This window comes from Coloeus monedula, assembly GCF_965178545.1.
Source record: "Coloeus monedula genome assembly, chromosome: 1".
NCBI classification, from domain to species: Eukaryota; Metazoa; Chordata; class Aves; order Passeriformes; family Corvidae; genus Coloeus; species Coloeus monedula.
The window spans coordinates 46673830-46697923 of NC_138781.1; the positions used below are offsets into that span (position 1 = coordinate 46673830).

At 45.5% G+C, this 24094-nt stretch overlaps 2 protein-coding genes across 2 annotated transcripts in view; both read left to right on the forward strand.

Moving 5' to 3' along the window:
- The window catches only part of LIMD1 (LIM domain containing 1), a 33457-nt gene extending 14524 nt beyond the window's left edge, over positions 1-18933 (forward strand). Inside the window, exons 3-8 of the mRNA XM_082280358.1 lie at positions 7994-8061; positions 9370-9432; positions 10745-10875; positions 11989-12040; positions 12722-12790; positions 13768-18933. Coding sequence (XP_082136484.1) covers positions 7994-8061; positions 9370-9432; positions 10745-10875; positions 11989-12040; positions 12722-12790; positions 13768-13905 — 521 coding nt within the window. The 3' untranslated portion in view covers positions 13906-18933. The remainder of the gene's footprint in view (positions 1-7993; positions 8062-9369; positions 9433-10744; positions 10876-11988; positions 12041-12721; positions 12791-13767) is intronic.
- A 1219-nt stretch (positions 18934-20152) lies between these two features.
- The window catches only part of SACM1L (SAC1 like phosphatidylinositide phosphatase), a 30360-nt gene continuing 26418 nt past the window's right edge, over positions 20153-24094 (forward strand). Inside the window, exon 1 of the mRNA XM_082282559.1 lies at positions 20153-20278. Within this exon, the coding sequence (XP_082138685.1) occupies positions 20220-20278 (59 nt within the window). The 5' untranslated portion in view covers positions 20153-20219. The remainder of the gene's footprint in view (positions 20279-24094) is intronic.

Consider the following 24094-nt stretch of genomic DNA (forward strand, 5'->3'; position numbering starts at 1 on the left):
AAACTAGGCAGCCTTTTTCAGAGAGGGAGAGGAAAAAAACTTCAGGCTCTTTCTGCAGGATTAATAATAAATGATATTTGCTTTACAGGAGGGCCGTGAAAGTAGGTTACAAAAAAAAAAAGGCCTCCAAACGCCTTGAGCTATTTCCTGCATGCTCAAGGTGTTAGTTTCCGCCTTGGGGTTTGGGGCGGGTTTTGCAGCTTGTTGGACGAACAGTTGTAGCTATCAAACAGTTTGTTACACATTAACCATTTAAATTAAATTACTACTTTATACCTCCTCAGAATACAAAAGATACATGTGTCTCCAGATGTTGATAGTTACTATTTAGATAGTAAGGAGACCTTATAAATTATATACATTTAACTAGACAGTATCACTCTAACCTGCTGTTTTAGTTTTAGTGTTTCAGTGTTTTCTTCAGGATTCAGCCCGGCTTATATCCAAACGCCACAGCTTGCCTGGAAAACGAACCTTTTTAGCTCTGCTAGCAGTGTAATTTATAGCAGAAGGGTCTTGCACTTGAGCCACTTGGTCCTCAGAGGAAATCTGAAAGCTAAGAAAGTGCAAGGGAAGCGTTAGAGATGGCTGTGAAGGAAATCAGTAGGCCAGGAAGGAAGTCAGAAAGAAAGAACTGATTGCAAGGTGATTTGAAGGAGGGTTTGATGTTGAACTACAACATGAGGGCCAAAATGAGGACCAGATTTTGGCTCCTTACTGCAAAAAGTTGGAAACCTTGCATGCTTTGCTAGATTACAGAATTCAATCTTTGACATGTCGACATCACTGCATTACCTTATTTTTCTTCTCTGTTTTTGCAAACTCAGATTAATATTGATCTCAGTGTAGGGGTTAACAGGCTGCTGTTCCAGTGACTTTGAAATCACACGAGCTGGCTGCTTCTTGCCACCTTCTGTGTATATATATTTTTTTATTTAATATTTCAAAATACGGTTGTGTTTAGAGGTATCAAGGGTCATTTACTAAGCTAGGTAGCTAAGATATCAAAGCAGTATTTTCCACAAGCATAGCTCTCTGCTTGGGCTAATTAGTCTTGCTGCAGTGGTTATAAAGCATGGCTACTTAGAGCAATGCAACTCTTGGTGTCTTTGGGCTAATTATGTTGAATAAACAAGTCCTGTGTTAGTATGTAACTCCTAGAACAAGAATGCCATGGGTTTTATTGGCACCATTAAATAATTTTACAAGCAGAAAGTCACCTTTTTCTGCACATGTGACTTAATCCCAGACAGCAGGATAGCCAGCCTTGCCAAGTGAATTTCCCCGCAGCTACATGGATGTGTATGGTTATCTTCAGATGCAGAAACTGCCATCTCTTCTAGTGGAGACAGGACTTACTGCCTATAATTGGATAAAAAGCACCCCACCAATCAGCTCTCTTGAGAAATGTGCAGATCTTCAGAGTGGAGAGTGCAAAGCATTGCCAGTAATACATCCTCGGGATTCCTTCAATAAATTATCATGCCAGAGTCTGCATAGTAAACAATATAATTTTTTAGCAAAAGTAGTGTCAAAAAATATTCAGGTTGTCTGGATTCACAGTTTAGGGGACAGGCAATTCATCAGCACATTTTTCGCTTCAGTCTAAATTGCTGTTATGTTCTTGCTGAATTTTTTATGTTTTTATGGGTTTTTTGTTATGTTTTGCTGTCTTCAGTCTCAGCTCACTGGTGAAAAATCCTGTTGTTTGTCAGAAGCTATAGATGAGAAAAGCCAGGGCAGCTTTCACAGTAAGGTGACAGTACTTGTTCCTCTCCTGGCCAGATTTCAGGGCAGTAGTGATATGGGGCCTGACCTGAAGGGGCTTTGGCAAGGATCAGGTGTCCTCAGTAGATATCCTTGATGGAAAGGTACAGGTGTTCAGCTCACACAAGGGAATGCAGTCAGGGATTTATCAATGTAATAGTGGTTTCAGTCAGTTGCATGTGTTTTAGTGCTGGCTGAAAGTCTGAAATTATTAGGACAACGTGAGGAGAAAAGAAAGGTTGAAATCTTTAGTGGAATAAATTTCCAGTCTTTCTGGTCTTTTTGTTTTATAATGTCATCTTCAAAGTACTGTTTTCTGTTAAGAACAGGCATAGGATTAATTTGTGCTGTAAAGATTTTAGCGGGTTTCTTGCAATGTTTTAATGATACCTGTGAGTAATTTTCTGAGTAATGTCTCAGTAAGCACTGAGGCCCCTTTCATAACCAGAGAAATTTAAAAATTACTCTCTCATGTCTTTTCAATGACAGTTACATTCACTGAGGTCACAGAGATTGCCTCCCCCTCCTTCCTCCTCTGAGGCTCTGTGTGTTTCGATGAGTCACTGGGTGACAGGGTGGGAGGCCAGCTCTTGACAGCCACCTTGTTTTGGTGCATTTTGGGGAACAGGGCAGCAGTCTCTAGAGTGATGCAGAGTGGCGGAGCACTGGGATGGAAACCAGTTACTGAGCAGGGACCATCTGGATCAAAAGCACTGCTTCGTCCCAGGGTGACTGTATTTTACCTCTGAATTTTGATGCTTCTCCGGGTTTTCCCTAAAAAGAAGAACTCTTGAATATCTTCTTGCACTGGTATGCCATCAGCAAAGGAGAGGTGTTGCTCATTTGTGTGGTGTGCTGTGGTTTTGCAGTGTTTTCCTCTGGGGATCCATTTCTGCCCGCACCTGTGGTGCCCTTAGAGGCAGCTTATCTTTCTTGCTTATCTTTCTTCCATGTGCCAGAGCATGTTTTTGGCTTTCAGGCAGCAGATCGTTTTCTCAGAGTTTTGAGGGTTTTTTGCTTGGGTTTGTTTGGTTTTTTTCCTGCTGCCTCATGTATGGTGAGAGCACATGCAATGTTAACATACCGCTGGTGGAGTTGAGAGAAACTGAACAACTTACATGGTAGTGGAGTTACTGTGTCCTAGCAGTTTCTTCTCAGAGATATCCTATCCTCCTGCCCATGGTTTCAGCAAGATTTTGGTCTGCCCTGGGATGTGTGCCATTTACCTGATTTGGAGGATGTACAGGCATTGAAGTGACCCTTTCATGCAGGCCCAATTCTAGAGCAGATTGGAAATATTGACGCTTCTGTGTCAGCCTCAGTGCTGCACCCATCTTTAACGGTGGCCAACAGAAATGGGGCAGATGGCAGAAATTAAGCAGAACTCTCTGATGCCTGACCTAGTCTGCTGCACAGGGTAGGGCACCATACTGCCTGTCAGCAGTGTCCACAGAGGGCTCCCAAAACACACGTGCTGCCTGGGGACGGGGGGCTCCTGTGCTGTGGGCAGCAGGGACTTTGGAGTGGTTGGGAGGAGCCAAGGTCCTTGGGCTCTGCCTGTACCCAATTTACTGCCTGAAGGGTGTGCATGGATCAGAGTAGGTTCTTTAATCCAAATCTCCTTGCAGATTTCCATGGGGAGAATGGAAACTGGGGGAAGGACTGCAGCTTGAGCCGGAGCCACCCAGGACTGAGTAGAGCTTCCTTTGATCCTTAGCAGCCAGGCTGATGGTGTTTCCAACCTGCTGTCCTGCTTGTCAGAAGGTTACATCCAGTGAACCCAGAAAATAAAATCCTTTTGAATTTAACCTGCCATCAGTAATCACATATCCAAATCTGTTTTACAGCTGTGGTACTCTAAAAAGCACTGATCTTTGTAATGGCAGAGGCCCAGGGCTGTCAGCGTGGAAGGGACCCAGGAGTAGCTGCCAGTCAGCAGTGATTTTTGCCCATTTGCTGTGCAGATACCACAGGGAGTTCCATGGTGCTTAGATAAGTGACAAGTGAAGTCCACACATTGCCTGTCCAGCAATGCAGCAATCCTGATCATGCATCCCCATAGAGCCCTGGGATCCAGACATGGCCCTTTTCCATTGTATGTATCACGAGCTATCTCTTGTCTTTTAATGGGGGTTTGTGACCGCCATTGTCCTTTTCATAAATAATGGAAAAGCAACTTCAAAAGAGAAAGTCGAGTCCAGCTCCCCAGCAAACAAATGATGCATCTCCCAGGATCCTCCTTGCCAGGGACATTGCAAGTCCTTCATAAAACTCTCTCTGCATGAACTTCAAAAGGAGAGAGCCATCATTTGAGAAAACGGTGGACAAAAGCACTGGCATCCTGGGCGTGCAGCCTGATGGTATGCCTATTATCAGCTGCTAAGCAAAGTGTGTTTATTTTAGCACAAAGGCACTAGTGACTAAGCTTGAAATATTTTGAAATTGGTGCTGAAATGACCTCGAGGTCATCCTGAAGGTCCCACAGCTAAACAGATTAGACAGACGTGTGAGGGATGAGCAGCACATAAAAGCTCAGGGCTCAAACTTCCTGTCAGAGAAATGAACAAGATACCTTGTAACAAGTGAAGACAGTAAGGTTGAAATGCCAAAGAATTTTAATTGTCTGAATCTTTTCAGGTGTGAGATTAGCTAAATTCAGGGTGAAGTGAAAGTGAAATACAGTCAGGAGCCAGCAGCATAAGACTAGTAGCACAATTGATCCTGAAAGCAGCAAGCCATGCATTAAATATTCCTGGGTTTATCAAAGGATATTTCTTCATGATGCATATTGAAAATAGGCAGTTATCAACAAGTGATTCCTTATATGCCATTTAACTTCTCAGTCCTTCCTTTTGGTGAAAATAAAACAGCATCTTCATACTCCAGTGACACCTGTGCCAGCCTCTGCGGGCCCAGTCAGAAGTATCGCTTTTGAGAGGGACTGGTTTAGTTCAAGGCACTACCCCATGGCAGGGAGCTCAGTGCAGGGACAGAAGGCACTGCTGCCCTGCTCTGCACTGTGGGGCAGTCCCAGTGCTGTTGCTTTTACTGGTGTGGCTGCAGCAAGAACATCCCAGCTCCACTGGGACAGTCCCCAGCGCAGCCTGGGGAAGCAAGCTTTTCCTGCATCTTCCTTTCCCAATTGTACGATGAGAAAGTGCTTCCTCATCTCGAAAAGATACTGGGAGAAGTCCATCCCAGAAGTGGGCAGGGAGAAGCTGAGAGCAGCAGAGGAAGAAATGGGCTGTGTTTGCATGAACCACTCCAGGAGCACCTGGTACTTGTGGGTTTTGCTAATTTCCTTTTACGTTTCTACCAGGAGCTTAAAGAGAGTAATAGAGAGCTAAAAATAGTTAATATGCTCACCTCTTCCCTAAAAAACGTAATTAAATCATCCCTGTCCTGCCTCAAAGTGCTCTTGGTGTCAGCAGCTCTTCTTCAGGGACTCATAAAATGCCCATGGCCAGATTATGAATCCTTTATAAAGGGGTTTATCCCTCTGCTGAATGAGCTTGCAGCAGAAGCCCAGACATAGCACACTGGCTGTGGCACCTTCACTGAAGGTCTGTTGCCATCAATCTTAACCTGCTAATGTCACCATGTTAAAAATACACTGGATGCAGAATGGCTGGTAAATGCTTTTTTTGTCACCATGGAAGAATGACGTCGTGGCAGCGATCCAAACCTCATCCCTTCTGTTGGAATGGCTGCTGTTCATGCACCAGGTGAGGGCCTTCATCCAAAGAAGCATTTCCTCGTTGCATGGCCCCATGTGTATGTTTTTCCTCACCACTGTCAGCTTGTCTTTAAGGAGACACATTGCACGCAAGTGGGAAAGTCACTTGGGCACCTGCCCGTTGCACTGAACTGGAGCCCTCACTACCATGTAATATAAAACCAAAGTTAAATATTTTTTGTTTGTTTTTCATTTTTAGGAGTGCTAAATCCCAGTGTCGTATTTCAATCAGTGGGAGATTTTCAAGAGTACTTCTTGCTGCATTAGGCTTGTTTTTAACTTGCTTAGGACCACCCTTTGACAAAGGTGCTGCAAATCTCAGGTATTCCCATGCCTCTCCTGTCCCTCCTCAGACACTGTGACTGTAGAGCTGCTGGTGAGCATGCCAGGCTTACCTGTGGACAGGCAGGCACACAGGTGGGGTTATCATACAAGTACACACCCTGGGTTATGAGCCACAAAGATTACATGTGGTGGAGTTATCATGCAAATACACACCCTGGGTTATGAGCCACAAAGATTACATGTCCCAGATTAGATACTTTCTGTTTTGAACTCTGGGTCCTGTTTCGGTTTCAGCAAAATCAGAAAAACCAGAGTGGGATGCTTTCGGATTTGTCCGGTTTTCTTCCATGTCTGCATTGGTGCAAGGATGGGCTGCTGCCCTGGGTAATATCTGACCTCCAGGTTACATAGTTGTCCCTAGCAGGGATTAGAAGAGATTGGGGGACAGTGAATATGATGGGGCCATGTGCTTTAGGCTCCTGCACTGGTCCAGTAAACACAGAGCTGAGCAATGCCCACAGTTTAACCATTAAGCTCCTGCACACGCAAACCGGGGCTCATTCCTTGAGAAAGCACAGTGCCCTGTCCTCCACCTGCCTTGCTGCCTGAGACCTTGGCAGGGCACTGCTGATGAAATGCTGGTCTGCCTCAATTCACTGGCAAAACTTTGGAGCTTCCCTGGAGCATCTCCATTTCTCAAGGTGTTCCACTGGGACAGTTCCCAGTGCAGCCTGGGGAAGTGAGCTTTTCCTGTATCTTGCCTTCCTAATTGTATGATAAGAAAGTGCTTCCTCACCTCGAAGAGACACTGGGAGAAGTCCATCCCAGTAGTGGGCAGGGAGAAGCAGAGAGCAGCAGAGGAAGAAATGGGCAGCGGGAGTTGTTTCCCAGCCTGAGGGTGCCCTCTGGTGTATGCAGGAGACTGTAAAGATTGTAGTTTCTTCAAGTGGGTTTACTTGGCTTCCTGCTTTTCCTAAAGCCTTGCAGCCAGCACGGTTCTTCGCTGAAGTCTGCTGGGTAGGTGCATACCATAAAGTGATCCCCAGACCAGTCCCGTGTGTTGTTTACGTTTATACACCCAGCAGCTGACAATCACTTTTTTAATGATACTGGCCACATTCAGCACGTCAAGCAGGAGGCTTCTGGGTCCCAGTGTCTCAGACCCAATTTCCTTCCAGCGGTGCCTGGTAGGTGTCCAAAACCAGCCTGCAGCAGGTCCTGCTCCAGCTGTGCCCAGGCAGGGCTGCTCCCCCTGCCCTGGGCATTGTCTCCTGGCACGGGCTTGGGGCTCCAGTGCAGAACCATTCCAGTGCCAGGCTTGTATTTCAAACCCTGGGCTCAATAAGGAAACCAGGCTGCAAAGAGGTAGGAGCAGGTTTTTATAAACAAACAAAACCTAGCCATTTTTTCTTGGGGGAATGCAGGGCCTTTAGGAGTGCTGGCAGCCTGAGCAAACATTGCCATGATTTCATGGAACTGAAAACAGACGGTGAGTGAGAGGCATAAACACAAAAGCTGCAGTAAAAACAAATCTTCTCCATATGTAGAGTCCTTTCTTGGAAAAACGTTGTCATCTTGTCTCGATTATGACATTCGGATTTTCTAAAAAAAAATTTTTTAAATAGTTTTGAAGCTTTTTGTTGGCAGCTGTAGTAGCAAATGTGCTGGTAGGTAGCAGAGAAGCCTGTTGAGTGCTCTGGTGGGGCAGAGTGGGTGCTCGGGTATTGCAGTGCCTTGTCTGGCAGCTGCTGCTCATAGCAGAACAGCAAGGTTGTGACATTTTGCGGAATTAAGTCAAGTGTGGGTTACTCTCTGTATGCCCTTTCTTCTTTCCTTCTTGCTCCTTTCCTGGGGTGTTTTCCAGCATGAGTCACTGTATCCTCACTCACTCTTCCCAGAGTTACAACACGCACAGTAATCTGCCAGGATGTGGTCCAGGCTTGCAAAGCTACCACCTCCTGCCCAGAGGTGGGACTTTTGTCCAGATCCACCAACTGGCATTCACCAGCAACCACCAGTGGAAGAAGGTTTGGTGGGCTGGAGTCTGGGAAGACATGTGCTGGAGTTGGGTGCCCTTTTCCAGCTGTGTGACAGCTGTCCTTGGATGTCTTCATTGTTGTTTGCTTCTCGGCAGTCAGGTTTTGCTCACATTTTCTCCCTGCTCTCTGCTGACCTTTTTGTTATCTCGGTTTTGTTTTCCCTTAGGTCGAAAGCTGAGAGGAAAAGCCTTTTATTTTGTCAATGGAAAGGTGTTCTGTGAAGAAGACTTCCTGGTAAGCACCCAGTTGACTCTTGTAATGAGACATCTCAGGGTTGCCAGCAGACACACAGCCTTTCTGCCTGTCAGCTTTGCCTGTGTTTCACATGCTTCTGGTCCAGCATCCTGCCTGCCCCTTCTGCTCCAACATTTACCTAGGGCCAGCCCCAGCCACAGTGGCTGCCCACGTGTGGTGCTGGAAGTAGTTGAGTGAGAGGGCATGGTTTTGTGGCACAGAGCCTCTAGCTGAAGCTGTAATCTGTTGTGATGTCTCCTTCAAAGCATTGTCTCCGTGGCCATACTGTGGAGGCAGGAGTGAGATGAATAGCTACAGAAGAATGAATGGGTGAATTTCCCTTTTCACCTAATGGATATCTTAATGGATATCTTTCTGTTGTCCTCAATGGATTTTGTATGAGGGTACCTAAGCATGAAGCAACCCCACAGCCCTCTCCTTGGCTGGTGCAGATAAAAAGCCACACACCCTTCTTCCCCTGAGTCCTGGTAGATTAAGCCTTCCTTGAGACTTGACAAAGCCATTTTTGCCTACTTATTGGTGAAGCCTAGTGATTTCTGTCAGAGAGAGGTAAGTTCATCTTCTTTGTTCTCATCAGTATGTTCTACAGAGGCTGAAAATAAAAAGATTGATTAAATGCACCTAAAATATTTTATTTTCCAAGTTTGCATTTCCATCATTCAGACAGATGATGTGCTGTGCCCAAGGTGAATGTTGTGGACACGACAGACAGTTCCTTACCAATAGATCTCAGCAAAACCAGCAAAAACGTTGCCCTGGGCCAGACTTGATTGCTATCCTAACAAGGAGCTGGGACAATACCACTGACCTCAGAGAAGCTTCAACAGAATTATAATCATGTAACCAAAGAAAAATTTGGCTTTCCAGGACTATATATACAGATATTGTGGCATGAATACGTGATAAACACAAGTAGGTTCCTGCCTTGTAGATTCATGTGGTCAAATAAGCATGTAATAAGTCTTATTAGTAACTGTCTTATTTGCATGTGTATTTATGGTATTTATTTTTGTACTTTAAATTAAAGTTAAATTTTGGATTTGGAAGTTACAGGAATTTGTACTCTTTCTGAAACTGGGCAGTCTGGTGTCTTTATTTATATCCTCTGGAAACCCATCCAAACCTTTATATAATGAAAAATGCATTGGAAAGTTTAGCTTTTCTGTGTAAGGAGCACAGAAAAAGGACCTATGCAAACAAATATGCAAATAACACTCCACAGTACACTGTTGTTTGTGCTTGAGTGGCCTTGTGAAATTTTAAGTGAATTCTTTTTTGTCCTTGCAGTATTCCGGTTTCCAGCAGTCAGCTGACAGGTGTTTCATTTGTGGTCATTTGATAATGGACATGGTAAGTGACAATTGCTTAAGGAGAAAAAACTCCCACAGCTTTTTAGAAGAATGCATCAAAAGAAAAATATATTCATACCCAATACTGTCTATTGTCATGTGGTAGTTTGCCTAGTGTGAGACTGGTATCAGAAGGAAAATCCTCTGAGCCTTTTGTTTTTTCAAGTGAAGCTGGCATGCTACTGTACATGGTGCAGAGACACAGCTCTGCCTGTTTTCAGTGGGTGTTTAAAAGCAGAGCCTCCAGCTCTTTCATCCCTTTTCGGGCTTCCCTGGACAGTGTATTTGTAATCCTGTTGATGCTTCCTGCTCAGCAGTGTCATGGCTCTGCAGTGCTCCCTTGCTGTGAGGCATCAGTGCAGCTCTCTCAGCCTCTCTTTCCTGCACTCAAGCTGTGGCTTCCCATGTGTCTTCTGGATGAAGTCACTTCCTTGTCATTTTCTGTGGGTACTGATACTCTGGGGAGCAGGTTTGACCTACAGTGTGTGATCCAGACCTCAGAGTTCAGATCTGTGAAGCAGGATTAGCCTACAGCAGGTACCATCCATTCCAGATGTGCATGGGGTGGGGATGCTTGGGGGGGTCAGCATTCAGTTGTAGGACATTCACAGGGAGACCAGTATAGCTGGTGGTGTAAGACTACAGCTGAGGCAAAGAAATTAGGAATTTCTGGTTCACAGCATACCTCCCAGCATTTTCTAATGCTTATCATTGTCTTTGTTTGCCTGCTTACACTGGGAAGCATTACAATTGGAAAAGCTGTTTCGTACTCAGAAGTCTGATCCTTCTACTGACCGTGGTATTCCAGGTAGTGAATTGCAGCTGTTAAGTTCAACACAGTTTCCATAGTCTGTGCTAATTAGAAAGCCAGTACAAAGCGAGCACAAAGCCCTTCAATATCTAAGGAATTACGAAAACCTAGCAATAATATTACTTCCAACTTCTCATGGAGAATATAAAAGTGTATTTCCTTTGTTCGTCTGGTACATCTTGCCTTGTGATCTTGATAAGTATTCTCTACCTGTTGACTTCAGAAATTATTTTCTCTCCTTTGTCATGCTAAATACCTTGACTGAGTCTCTAAATTGTTTTCTTACCCACGCTAATAATCAATATTTCTGGAACCAGGTGCTATATTTGATTCCAGCTGCCCTTTCCATCCTTGTTAACTGATTTTTCAGATGAGATGGGGGAAAAAAGACACAGCCCTGCTGATGAATATGCAGCATTATCTGGTGTAAAACTGTGTGTTTACTATTTTCATCTTTATTGGCTCTTCATGTGCATTTTTCCTCTCTCCTGCTCTGTTGCAGATCCTGCAGGCTCTAGGGAAATCATATCATCCGGGCTGCTTCCGATGCGTCATCTGCAACGAGTGTCTGGATGGTGTGCCATTCACTGTAGACTCTGAAAACAAAATCTACTGTGTCAGAGATTACCACAAGTAAGGGCAAAATAAACAGCAGAGATGTTCCAAGCAACAAGCCTCTAATTTAGCTTTTCAGCAAGCTAGGAGTGCAGATTAGTAAAATAGTAACAGGGTTAGAATTTTGAGGATGGGGCTAGACCCTAGAAATTCCTCCCCTCTCCTCTTATCCAGCTGTTGACTCCTGTGTAACTCTGATGAAGTCAAATAACCTCTGGGCTTCAGATGTCCCTTCTGCAAAGCAGAGACAGTGAGAAATAGTGCTCCTGAAGTGTTCAGTGATGTACAAAATTAGTCTGCTTTAAGGCAAGCCTGTGAATGCCTGTGGAAATCAGTGTGATTTACTTTTTGAGTAGTTGAAGGGCTCAATTTGACTTTTAAAGAATCACCACTGAACCTGCAAAGCAAAACTTTTACCCAGTTCTAAATTAAACAACTGATAAGTCCACTTTCAAAATCACTTCTTATTTAGACAGTAAAATAAAATGTGCTCTTGGCTGGTAGTTATGATATTAGAGCTGCACACACTTTGTATGTCCTTCTGGCTTGCTTTGGTCCTTGCTCCATTTTCTGAGAAGGGAGAGTATTAAGTGTTACTCAGGCAGCCCTTGGAGCTCTTCAGTGTTGTGCCAGAATTAGAGTTGTTACAATCAAGATTAGTGCCCTTGTATGCCATCGTTATTCTGAAATTATGCATATTTCCCTGCAATTTAGTTTAAGTAATTATTGTGTTATAAGGCCTTAAGAAGCTGTACAGTCATGTGGTGTTTTCTCAGAAGTTTCCTGCCCTGAGGCTGCCACTTCTTTCAATGTGTTTTTCTGGGGACAGTCCTCCTCAGTTCCTCCTCATTTTCTTTTCCAAATCTCTCAGTAGCAGCCAAGAATTTTATAGGGAATTTTGTATTTTTTCTGGCACTAAGTGTAAAGTATACTCTTTTTGCCTGATCGAGCAACACGTGCCAAGCATTACTTAAAATCAATGCTAAAATGAATTTATGATCTTGGGAAACAAAGTTTTCCTGTGGGTAAGTTATTTACAGCTGAAGCTTTTCATGTTATCACTGAGAACATACAGTCCTCTCTTTTTGTGTTGATCCGTAACTTGCCTTCAATTCCTTGTTGTTCTTCCAGAGTTTTAGCTCCAAAGTGTGCAGCATGTGGACTTCCCATTCTGCCCTCTGAGGTGAGAGCCTTTTATTCCATATCCCCTCAGGGGAGGAGTGTCTCTTTCACACTTGACCCTGTGTCAAGACGAATGTGCTGGTGGATGGGGAGAGATGGTCGCTTCCTCTGGAGTGCAACCCTTTGATCTAAGTTCATGCACTGTTCTGGAAATGTGACCCTTTTGTTCAGTAATGAAGCTGCTTCTTCCTTGGTCAGGCTGCTTTTTTCATCTCCTGCAGGATTATGCTGCTGCTAGTTTTATGTTCAGGAGAATTTTCCTTTATGTCAATAGATGCTGGTGGTACTCCTAAATGTAACTCATTTTAATACTTGGAGGAGATGAATCTTGGGCAAAACTAATTTAAAATGCTGAAAAATGTGATCTATTGAAATTACCTAGTGATTATATGTGATTTCTGATAGATGTTACTGTTAAACAGGGAACATTTTTACATTTCCGGTGTCACATTTTAGAGGATAACTGCAGTCAGTCGATACCGACTGCAGATATCCTCTGTAAAAATATTTATTATTAACTGTAAAAATAACTGCAAGTGGCAGGATTTATTTGTGGTCTCCAACCAGCTGCCCAAATGCATTTCCTCAACATTCATTCTGTTGCAGGAAGCAATCTACAAAGTGCATGTGTCTGATCCTGCTGTAATCCTTTGTAATTTCTGCTTTGCTCAAATGTGCACAGGGGTCTGATGAGACCATTCGGGTTGTGTCCATGGACAAGGATTACCACGTGGAATGTTACCACTGCGAGGTAGGTCAGCAGCTTTCTGGGGGAGCGGGCACTTCATAGTCATAACTGCTGTTCTTTTTAAGATGGAAATAAATCTTACTGCTGCCTTCCAGCAGCAGTAGATGAGCAGTGCAAACCTTGCAGTGTGAGACCCTTTCTGTCAGTGACTGAGAAATTTCCAGATTGAGGATGGAAGCTTTTGCAGCAACGTGTTTCAGCTGTAATTTCATTTGCTGTCCATAAAGTTGCGGGCAACAAGTTAATTATTGCTTTTCAAATTTGGCAGTTTATTCATTAATGAAGGAAGCATGGTGACTTAGTAAGGTCTATTGCTGCCTTTCAGAAGCCCCAAGCTCCAGATCACATTAGTGTATCTGATTTCCAAGTCAGATTGTTGAAAAATGCTAAGGTGGTGACTGATCCTGTGGGGTATAAGTTACTTTCACTCTCATGGGAAATGAACATGTCATTGGGGCTGGAGAAAGGATATGGCTGCACAAGAAAAAATTCCACAAAATGCCAGCTCTTACAAACCATTTGGTCTCCATGCAGGGCTTCTCAGAAAGCCTCCATACTTCTGCACTGTGAATTAAAATAAATAGTTGTCTTTTCTCACTGTGCTTATAATGCAGTGAAAGGAGGCCCTGACTCCACAAGCTGATTTCACATCAGTACAACTGTAATGTGAAGAGGTGAATCCTACCTGACAGTGTAAGGAGACACGAGCATGTCTAAAATACATGTAAGAGGGTTGCACCTTACCACAAGATAAAGCTTATTCAATAAAACTGCTTCAAACAAATTTGTACAAGGCTGTCCATCAAAGTGCCTATGTTAGATGTTTTTCTTCTCATGGTACATGCTGGACCTATTAGGAAGGAGCTGTTGGCTGGGTGTCCTCTGTCCTTGTCACAAAATCACTTTCCTGGAAGCCAGACCCCAGCTGACACTGGAAGATGAACACAAGCTCTAATAATTGGCTTGGCCTCTCTTTGCAGGACTGTGGGATGGAACTGAACGATGAAGACGGGCATCGCTGCTACCCACTGGATGAACATTTGCTTTGTCACTCCTGTCACCTGAAACACATAGAGAATGGCACAACCCCAGCAGCTGCCTACCAGCACCACTACTAGTCAGCGTGGCCAGCGCTGGAAAGCCGGGACAGAAGACTTGTTACATGATCTCCCTCTCCCCACCTTCAGCTGATTTCCTGTGCATGTTTTCCGCCAGTCGGCAGCGTTCCTGTAAAAGGATATGAGAGATTTTTGCTGGATTCACAAAGGATTTCAGCTGCATCAAACCATGTCTACTTGACCAAGAATGTGGCATGTTACCTAAACCAATCAGTTTACTTTTACGTGCCTTTTTCTGCCGCCTGGAGATTCCTCTGGGCTCATTTTGGAAGATTATCCAGTGAAAGCACAATTTGCTCTCGTGCCTATGAACTCGGATCGTGCCATGCACAATTAAAAAGCCAGAGGCTGGCTTGCCAGGGACATCCCATCAGTCTACTGTTTCCTGAAAGCACATTTCATCAGGTTCCCTGAAGGACACCAACCTATTAGTACCAGTTTTTTAGATACTCTCTCTTTTTATTAATTCTTTAGGAAAAGAAAAGAAAGGGGTCTGTGCAAAATGGCACACTTGGACCTTTCAGTTAATTCCCTGAACTCCAGTATCAAGTCTGTAAAAAGGCTGTAAAACCACCAACTCTCCAAGCACAAACCAGGCAATGCTGTCTGGCAACTGGAGGCCAACATCCCATTTCAAACAACAAAAAACTGGAACAAGCTAGGCTAAGCTACTGCAATGACTTGGGGCCCAGGCTTGTGTGTCAGCATGACACACAGGGGCCAGTCTGCTGTGCCAGAGTCTGCATAGTGGATCATATTTGGAAAGGAAAGGTCGGGATGCTGAACGTGTGGACATGGGGGAAATCCATCCTCATTCTTGCTTGCAGAGCTCGTGTTGGAAAAAAGCTCTCCATACACAGAGAGTTGCCTGAGTTTTCCAGTTTGTCCTCACAGCGCAGCCCTCAGCCTGCCTGTTCTTTTCATGGTGTTTACCCAGCACAAAGCCATTTCATAGTGGTGCTTATTTAGAGCTCGGGAAGCAAACTCGAGATTGTTATGAAGGCTTTGTTACATTTAGAGCCCAGCTCTACAACCTGAACTCATATGAGTATGTTGGCATAAACAGATTTGCTCCCGTGAATAATAACAGCTTATCTGAGTAAGGGGTTAGAGAGTTTGGCCCTTACTTTCTCTTCTGTTGAGAAAGCAGGAAGGCAGATTTGTTTCTTTTCTTGACCCCGCCCTGCTTTATAGTCAAAGAAATCTGTTCCCCCCATATGTGTTACATATGTGATGGGTGTGCCTGCACTGCATGTTCTGCACATACCAAAGCTGAGCAGCCCCTCATGTACTGGTACTTTTGTTTAACAAAAAGCTCTTAATTTAAAGCCTTGGATGCAGCTGGGGATCTTAACTACTCTTTCTGTCATTTTGTGTGGAAAATTAGTTAAATCCTCATGTATCTATGCTAAAGATGTAAAGTTGGTTCTGACTAGCAAAGGATGGGATGACATTCTTGAAGATCTTTTAGTGAGGAAACTACAATAAGTTAGCTGAGCCATGGCACTGGGACTCCCAAAACGTGCCCATGCTGAAAACCTATTATAGTTCAACTAAACCTCTTTTCTAGTAGCATGGATGTAGCTTGAACTTCACTCGATGTAGTCAGACAGCAACGTGTACCCATCTGGAGCAGCACAGGTGTCAGGTAGCAACAAGTTGCCTGTCTCTGCCTGTGCTAATAAATCATCTTGCCATTGCTGAAATGTGAAACTGCCCAGCCTCAGGAGCTTGGTGGGCTTGGCATGGTGTTTCATGGTGCCAGCTGACTATCCCGCCCTCTGCCCCATTCAGCTGCAAGTGCCTCCCCCTGTTTCTGCTGCTCTTCAGGATGGGGATGGCAGCTTGGGGTGGAGGCTGGTCCTGCCTGGAAGCCATCCACAGCTTTGGTGTAGCTTGGCTCAGCGGCACCATTTTTCCTGGGGACACGCATCCCTTCAGTGAGTGACTGAAAGCTCAAGGGAGGGCACTTTACCACTGTGAAATATATCTTCTGAGAGTTTTACCTGTGATTTTAGAGGAGGTAAAATTGACCCCAAATATGTGAGCCCTCCTAGAGCTTTAAATTTAGCCTCCAAATGCTGGTTAGGAAAGGGATGGGAGCTGACACAAAACGTAAGCAGTGCTGCATCCAAGCAAGATGGATCGAGGGCCACAACAGCCAGGGCAAATCCTGTAGTGCTCTCACCCCAGTGCACAACATCAGCTTATGTCCTGCAGCACAGCTAGGCTGGAGCAGGGAGGGAGTGTTCAAGGTGTGACTGTGATCTTAGGACTGTCTGAAGGGGCTGAAGTGGAAAATAACACTAACTCACAATCCCTAGTAAATAATTCAGATAGTCCTGGGCAGGTGGTTCTCCACCCTGAGCTGCTTTTGGCAGCAAAGGCAATGAGATATCAAAGTGGTTTTTGGAAGTGTACTGGTAACACCAGCCTTGATCATCTGTTGCTGTCTCTGAGACCAGATGCTATGTAGCTCATGCTTCTGCTACCTCTTGATTTTTTAGAGCAAGCCCTTGTGCACATTTTTTGGCCTTCGTTTTGTAAAGATCTGGAAACACTAGTGGGATGGGTATTTTCTTTTTCAACTGCAGTTTAAACTTCTGTCTCACCATTGCAGCCTTTCCCACAACCTCAAAATAAGCAGGAGAGAAGGGTACGGGGAGGACAGTTTTCCTTTGTGGAAAGCCTCAAGCAGGCAGTTTGTGGCAAGCTGTCTTGCAGGAGCCCTCTTTGCACGACCAGAAGGTTTGGCCTCTGCTCCCACACAGTGTCTTCTTACTCCTGTCAGCCACCCTGTATCCCTCAGTGCTGGAGAAATGAAGGCTGCCCTGCTTCCAGTTTTGAGGTCCCCTATAAATTATTAAATGCCAACACTCTGCTTTCCTGTATTTACAAAGAGATGGAAATGACAGTGTGAAGCTCTTGAAAAAGGAGCCTGTGAGCTTGTGGTTTTGAAGCTAAAGCATCTACTGCACTGCCCTGCACCCCTGTGTGTGCTAACTTCCACTGCTTCTATCTCTGGGAGTTTGAATTCATTTAAGCTCAGTATTATTTCTCCCAGGCTGTGAGTGTCTGAGTCCCTGTTGATTTTCCCCAGCTTGTCCCCAGCTCTGCAGCTGCCTGACAGTGGGTCTGGCACAGGGGGAGGCAGGGGCATCCTGCACAGGGGAACCTTCTCCTCCTTCTGACCCTCTACCAGCCATCTGTGGAGCTCCAAGCCCTCACTGCCTGCCTTCAGGCAGCTTCCCCAAAGGGAAATATAGCTCTGGAGCTGGAGATGTGAGGCTTTTTGTCCCCTGCAGAGGAATTTCAAAAAACATGTTAAATTCCAACTATCTCATGGCTGATACTCATTGGGTTTTGCTGTTCACATGAACCTTGTTGCCTTTTAATTGATTAAGATGCTATGAAAATGTACTATGAAAAGTTAGTCTTGATTCCTCCCCCAGCAAGTTCTTCTGACTGGTTTTAGAGTAAGGAACCCTTGGAAGTCTCATTGTGCTGTTAATGAGTAACTCTCATGCAAATAGTTATTCAAGTGAATTCCCTGAAGCCTGCTTTCAGGAATCAGAGCTTAAAAGATTTTTCATTCAGATCATGCTGTTAAATTTCTATTGCTTAGAATACAGAAACTCATTTAAATAGGGATTTTTGCATAAGAGCTGGGAGAAAGCCCCAGCCACAGAAGCAGCAGACATTTTTTGTGTAAAGTGTAAGAAACACCTGTGATCAAAGCAATTTAGGAAACTGCCCTGATGTTAAAACACAGGGAACAGCAGTTTCAAACACTCTGGTAAGGAGCATTTGAAAAGATCTGTGGCTCTTCAGTTTCTGAATTTCATCTGGGGGCTTTTAAAATGTTTTCCCAGTCTTTCAAGGTTTAAATGCTTTTTTTTTTGGTAGATCTTTTTACTACAGAGTGAATAGCTGCTTAGTCTGGAAATGGTGGAGTTTCATCAGCAATCGGGTGTGATGTGGCAGCCTTGAAAGGCAGAAACTGGGCTTCCAAGAGCTGGCATGCATCTGGCTGGCCATTCCAAAGAAAGGATTATCTCATTTTTTGGAAAAAAAGTCCCATGTGGGCCTTGACTGCTTGCTATATGCTCACTTTTGGGGTCGTATGTGCAGTTGTGTCTATGCACATGGATGTGTGGCACGTGCTGCTTGTGAGACAGCTGCCTTTCACACCTCTGTGCCTGCACCAAGTACTTGTAGGTGCATTTTGAGCAACTTTCTGTGCATGAATGTAAGGACAAGTTGACCCAGACCTCATCACTGGGAAATACCCCTGGAGTCAGTACCTGCAGGCAGGGAAGGGCTATGACCAGATACACATCCCTTTCCCCCATCCTGTGAGTGCCTGTGCCACTGGGAGAAGCTGGGAAGGGATTTGCATTTCTCATCATCACACAGTATTTGTGCATTCATTTTCCTTTTGCATTTCTGTGTCCTGCTGCTCGCTGTCTGCAGTGGGCCTGGCTGTACTTACTGAAGCTGACTGGGCAGACATCTTCCAGAGAGGGCCTGGGACTGCTCACCCACCCTTTTCCTAAGGCAAAGCAAAGCTTTCCTGAGCAATAAAAGTCATTACCCTGCTTTCTTCCAGGCAGAAGCTGGTGTGGCAACATACATCTGCAACCCACTCAGACACGACAGGAGATGGGAAGAAACTGTCCCCACGTGCAAATACATGGCAAAGAGTCCTGCGGCCCTGGTAGAGGGATGACTGGGCTGCAGTTCCCAGCCCTGCTGGCACCAACCCTCGTCCCCACGCAGCAGGTCTGCGGTGCATCGCCAGGCAGGGACCCAGGCACACACACAGGCTCTGGCTTTCTGGATCTAGAAAGCAAATCCAGAGCCTGGCTAACGATACTGAATGGTACTAATTATTTTGTGTTTCCTCCAAAGCTTAGCTCCAGGAGAGAGTGTTTTAGGATTTGTGCTGGTGTAACTAACCTTAGCCTCCTGTGAACACAGCCCTCTTTTCTTCTGTGCTGTTAAGTATTTATAAAGAATGAAGACCGGTAGCAGAACAAAGCCACTGGCCTGTTGTGATTTCAGTGATTAAAGACAATATCTTAAGCAATGCTCAGAGTCAACTCTTTCCTAAATTTGCAATGATTGTCATTGCCCAGAGTCCACAGTGGGGTAAGTTATGCCGTGAAATGATGGTTTCCCAACCTCTTCCTTACTCCTGTCCCCAGACCTCAGTGGCTGAACTAGGGACTGGTGGGGAGAAGCACCGCAGGGGGTTCCCTGGGAATTTACAGTCCTTCGCAGGCAGCTGGTATTTGCTGCAGCTCCATTGGAGGCTGTTCTGCTCTGCCATCCTTCTGAGGAGACCCAGGTCCCAGGCTGAGGAGCTGGGGAGGAATGTGCTACCTGTCCGAGCAGGCTCTGATCCCAGCATGGGAGTCTCCTTTGCAGCATTGGCAGGGATGGGTTCCTTAGAGAGTTTTGGGTAGTGTTCCCATGGCTCTGGGATTCATGGCAGCCACATGGTGCCCCTGCTATCAGCTACTGGGACACCTCCCGCCTGAAGACTGGATGTTGGCCAAGCAGCACCACAGCAGCCTGGAGCTGTCAGCTAAAATGAAGCCAGTAAATAGGAATAAGTAAATATAGTTCCCCCTCCTTGAGGCAAAAAGCTGCCCAAATCTGGGGCATGACACCCAGAGAGCTGGATCCGGTGGGAAACCGGCCAGGAGGTGCCCCAGGTTTGCTCCTTGTCAAACCCCATGACCTGGGGGTGGGTCAGAAACGGTGCCCGGGCGGACAGCAGTTGTCCCTGAGTTGGGGACTGCCAAGGGTGGGAAGCCCTATAACACCACCCAACCCTGGGAGGTTTGGAGACCCCCACATTGGGGGCATGCAGGTGGCAGTGGTGGGCCTATGCAGAAGGGGGTGCGGGCTGCAGACAGCACCCTCGCCTCGAAGTGCAAGGGAAAAAATAGTACGGAGGAGAAAAAGAGCAGCCGAGCCAGCCAGGAGTCGAACCTAGAATCTTCTGATCCGTAGTCAGACGCGTTATCCATTGCGCCACTGGCCCTGCTCGGAAAGCAGCTTCTGCTCCCGTTACTTCAGCACAGCTCTCCCGCGCTGGCTCAGCCAATGGCGGCGCCGCCGAGTCCGCCTGGCCCCGCCCCCTCCTGCCATAGGCGGCGCCCCGCCCTAGGCTCGCCGCGCTCCCGCGGAGGTTTGTCCCGAGCGAGGCCCCGTTGCTCCGGCCCAGGGACGCGTCAGTCGGCCAGGGAGGGAGAGGCCGGGTCGGAGCGGAGCTGGCGGCGGCCGGGGAGAGCCCGAGGGGACGGATGGCGACGGCGGCACCGGCGGGAACCACGGCAGCGGCGGCCTACGCCAGCCTGAAGCTGTGAGTGACCCGTTGGGACAGGGATGATGCGGCTGTGCTACCTGCCAATGGGGAGGGAAAGGGAAGGGAGGAGCCGCCGGTGGAGCGACGGTCGTCTGTCCCTTGCTGTCCCCTGCCCTTCCCGGGCCTGTCCTCTGCCCTTTCTGCCCATTTCGGCCCCCTCGCTCACCCGGGTGGCCGCGAAGGGCTTAGCCTGAGGCGGCAGTGCGTGCGGGAGGGTGGGAGGAGGAGGAGGGAGGACTTTGGCCGCGGACACGGGTCCCCTGTCGCCGTCCGTCCCATAGCGCTGTGGGCGGGCGGCTCCCGTGTCTGTGTCGCTTCCCTCCCGCGTGCCCAGGAGGTCAGTGCCTGCGGGGCTTCCCTCGGCGTGAGGAGCCAGGGCTGCCTGCTGGTCGTGGACTTTCCCTCTCTGCAGACATTCCAAACCCACCTGGACGCATTCCTCTGTCACCTGCTCTGGGTGATCCTGCCCTGCCTTGGCAGGGGGGTTGGACTAGATGGTCTCCTGAGGTCCCTTCCAACCCTAACGATTCTGTGATTCCGCCTTCCTGCTTGTAGGTAGCTGCTGTAGGGGCTCGGGCACTGTGTAAGGCTGTGTGTGCGCAGCGCCGCTTGCCAGCAGAAGGTTCCCTAGGCGTGCTTGTCCATCGGTCTCTCGTGACACAAATAGGCTTTCTTTTGTGGTGTGTGATGGTTTTGATGCCAGTTGATGACTGAACTTTGAGGGCTTTGAACTTTCGGGACTCTCCTGTGCAGTGCCGGCTCTGACTTTCCCGGTGTACTTTTTTTTAACTACCCAGTGTAGTTTTTTTATTAGAACAAATATTTTTTTTAGGGGAGACTGTAACCCTTTGAATGTGTGTGTATGCCACGTGTTTGTTTGCTGCTTTTGATACAGTAGAAGAAGTTGCATAACCAAAAGCAGTGCAAAGTTAACGCTGCAAGAGGCATTTCCATGATAAACCCTCACACTAACCAGTTCAAACTCCCAAGGGTGTTACTCTGAGCATGAGATTCTTCATGACTGAAACCAAAAGTGAAGTGTGTTTGTGTGTCCTAAAGGCGTTCCCAGGCTTTTGACCTCTAAACAGTAGCTGGAAATTCCACAGTTGAGTTACCGATACCATTTTCAGGCAGCAGTATCTGAAAGTGATTCTTAAGCCTGATTTAACTGTACTTTACGGTCTGTTAAATTTCATTTGACAGTCATCTTTTGGATTCAGAGCAAACATACTTAGGTCTTTTGGAGGTCTGTATAAACAGTTGGCCATAATGCTGTTCCGTGTTTCAAAGTCACTGGGCTTCTTATTTTGTTTAGGTAGTTGTATGAGGGTACACGGACCCTGGAGATAATTGAGTATTGCTGAAGAGTAAGATCAGCAGTGATGGCTGAAAGACTTTACTTGGTAGAAAGCTTTTTTTTTTTTTCCTCTTGTCACCTAAGCAGTATTTGTCTTTCTTTAAGCTGATCTTGTGATCTTTTTGCCTGCAGAGGAGCAAAGGTGAGTTGTGTGAGTAGCAGTTGTGTGACTTGTAGTACACTTTGTTCTTACTGACATTTTTTTCAAGTAAAAGCACTTCTCTAGATACAGGCTACTAAGGAATTCTATCATTCAAAATTTAATCTTGGCTAAAAGTAAGCTTTGATCTTTTTAGAACAAGGCTGTCTCAGATGTAGTTTAACGTGTGTTTTTTCATAAACATGAAAACAGAATTGTTTTGTGTTCTGAAAAATGAGCTTTTGTTGTTGTTGCTGTTGTCATTACACCAAGTTGTGATCATGGCTGCAGATTTTCTATTAAGTGTTTTGAAGATACAGAGCCATAACTTGGGTGATTTGTCAAACCTACCGGGTTGTCAAGGTCAAAGGAGAATGTTCTTATGAAAAATGCAGGCTAGACTTCAGTTCCAGGATTTAGTGATGGCAGTGTTTGGGTTTGGATTTTTAACTGGCTACTCATTCTCAAGATGAGGCCAGATTCTGTGACTGTACCTCTTCTGTGTAGTCTGGTGGCCCTGTATGGAGCTTCCCTGACTGCAGTGCTCTGCATCCTGTACATCCAGCCACAGGTTCTAGCTCTCAACACAAACTTCTTGTGTTCTCCACCTTATCAAAAGTAGTGGTTCACAACTTTTGTGCTTTGACCAGTGACATCAGTCAAGTTCAGGTGATACCAGTAAAAGTGCTGATGTCTGGCATTTGGGCTGCTTGTGAAACTGATTGAGTTACACCAACAGTTATTGGGGAAAACTGTGAACCTGAAAACTGCTATCCATAGTTGTCATCTGTGTCACTGCTATACTTAATTAACTTCTTCTGGTAGCCTCAGGAATAAATGATAAAATTCAAGCAGCTATTGCAGGTATTGCATTCACAACTGGTAGTGGAGTTGCCAGTCCAGTTAATATATAAAAACTGATTGTTAAAGCTGTCTGCAGAATAGAGAAAATTCTGGCTGTTGTTTTGGCTCAGTTAAAATCACTTTTTTTTTCCATTAGTGCTTGGATGAAGACTTATCTTGCTGATAGCCTTCTCAGTATCCTGTGGGTCCATGAGACTAGCTGTGTTTCAAATTTAACTCCTCCTACCCATAGTTATGTTGCTTCACATGCTTTGTGAAAGTACTTGTCAGTCTTTAGTAGCTACTGCACTTGAGCACAGTGCTTTTCACTTGTGTGTGTTTGGGGGGACGTCTAAAGGGGTGTTTCGGTTTGAATAATGCTTCCAGAAGGAACAGCTACAAATCTTTTTCTTCCTGCTCCATATAAGTGGCTGTCGTGGTAAAGCTCAGGGATGTTGGTGGGGCAGGACATTAACTTATGCAGTAAATTATTTTCATCTAGAGTGAAACTTCACTGGAAATAGACATTATGTAGCTAAGCCTTTAATAAATGCCTTTTCTGTTTTGTTTTTAAAGGGTATTTCCATTAGTGTTTTCTAAATCCTGGGGTTTTTCTCCCTGCAACAACTACTGCTCTTTGGGAGATGTTCCAATTCCTTGAGCTGTTTCTACTCAAGGAGTAATATTTATGGGAGACATATAATTAGCACACCTGCTCACCTAGAAAATCTGGAATCTCTGGAGTGCTGAAACCACCAGTGTGTTAGCTCTGTTACTTAACATACCGTCGGGACTCTGCATAAACTAACATCTTTCCTGTATCACCGCAGACCAGTTAGCTGTGCTCAAGATACCAAATGCATCTCTTTGCAGTACAGGGTGTGCTTTTGGCTTGCTTTTTTATGGTATTCAGAGGCTGACATCAAAGAGTTTCCTGCATTAGAGTAATGTTCAGTATTTATGGTGAAATAATCAATTACTGAAGTAAGGGTTTGGCTGTTGAGGCCTGGAAGGCTTAAGTGGTATTGAGTGAAGTACTATCTTTAGTGGCCATTAGAGCATGATGGGTCCTCTTCCATGCTGTATCTGAACACAGGAATATTCCTATCTGTAAGATCAACCTAATTAAAATGTGGGATGCAACTGTGCATCATCTGTATTATACACAGTGCTGCTTTATAACGTAACTAAGGAAGTGAAACTTCACAACAAATACACAAGCAAAAGAAATACTATCTCACTTAATTGTAAATGAATCTGACTTTACACTTGGTGTAAGCAACAGTGGTTTGTTCTTTTTTGAGGTTTTTTTTTTTGGTTGTTTGGGGTTTTTTTTATGTTTGTTATGTTAGGAATCAATACTTTTTTCCCACAACTTTGAATTGTAGGAATGAAATCTACTGAGTTGCTTTATCTCTTGGCAGCAATCCACACAGTTTCAGTTGGAGAAGATTATCAAACTGAAATCCAAGTC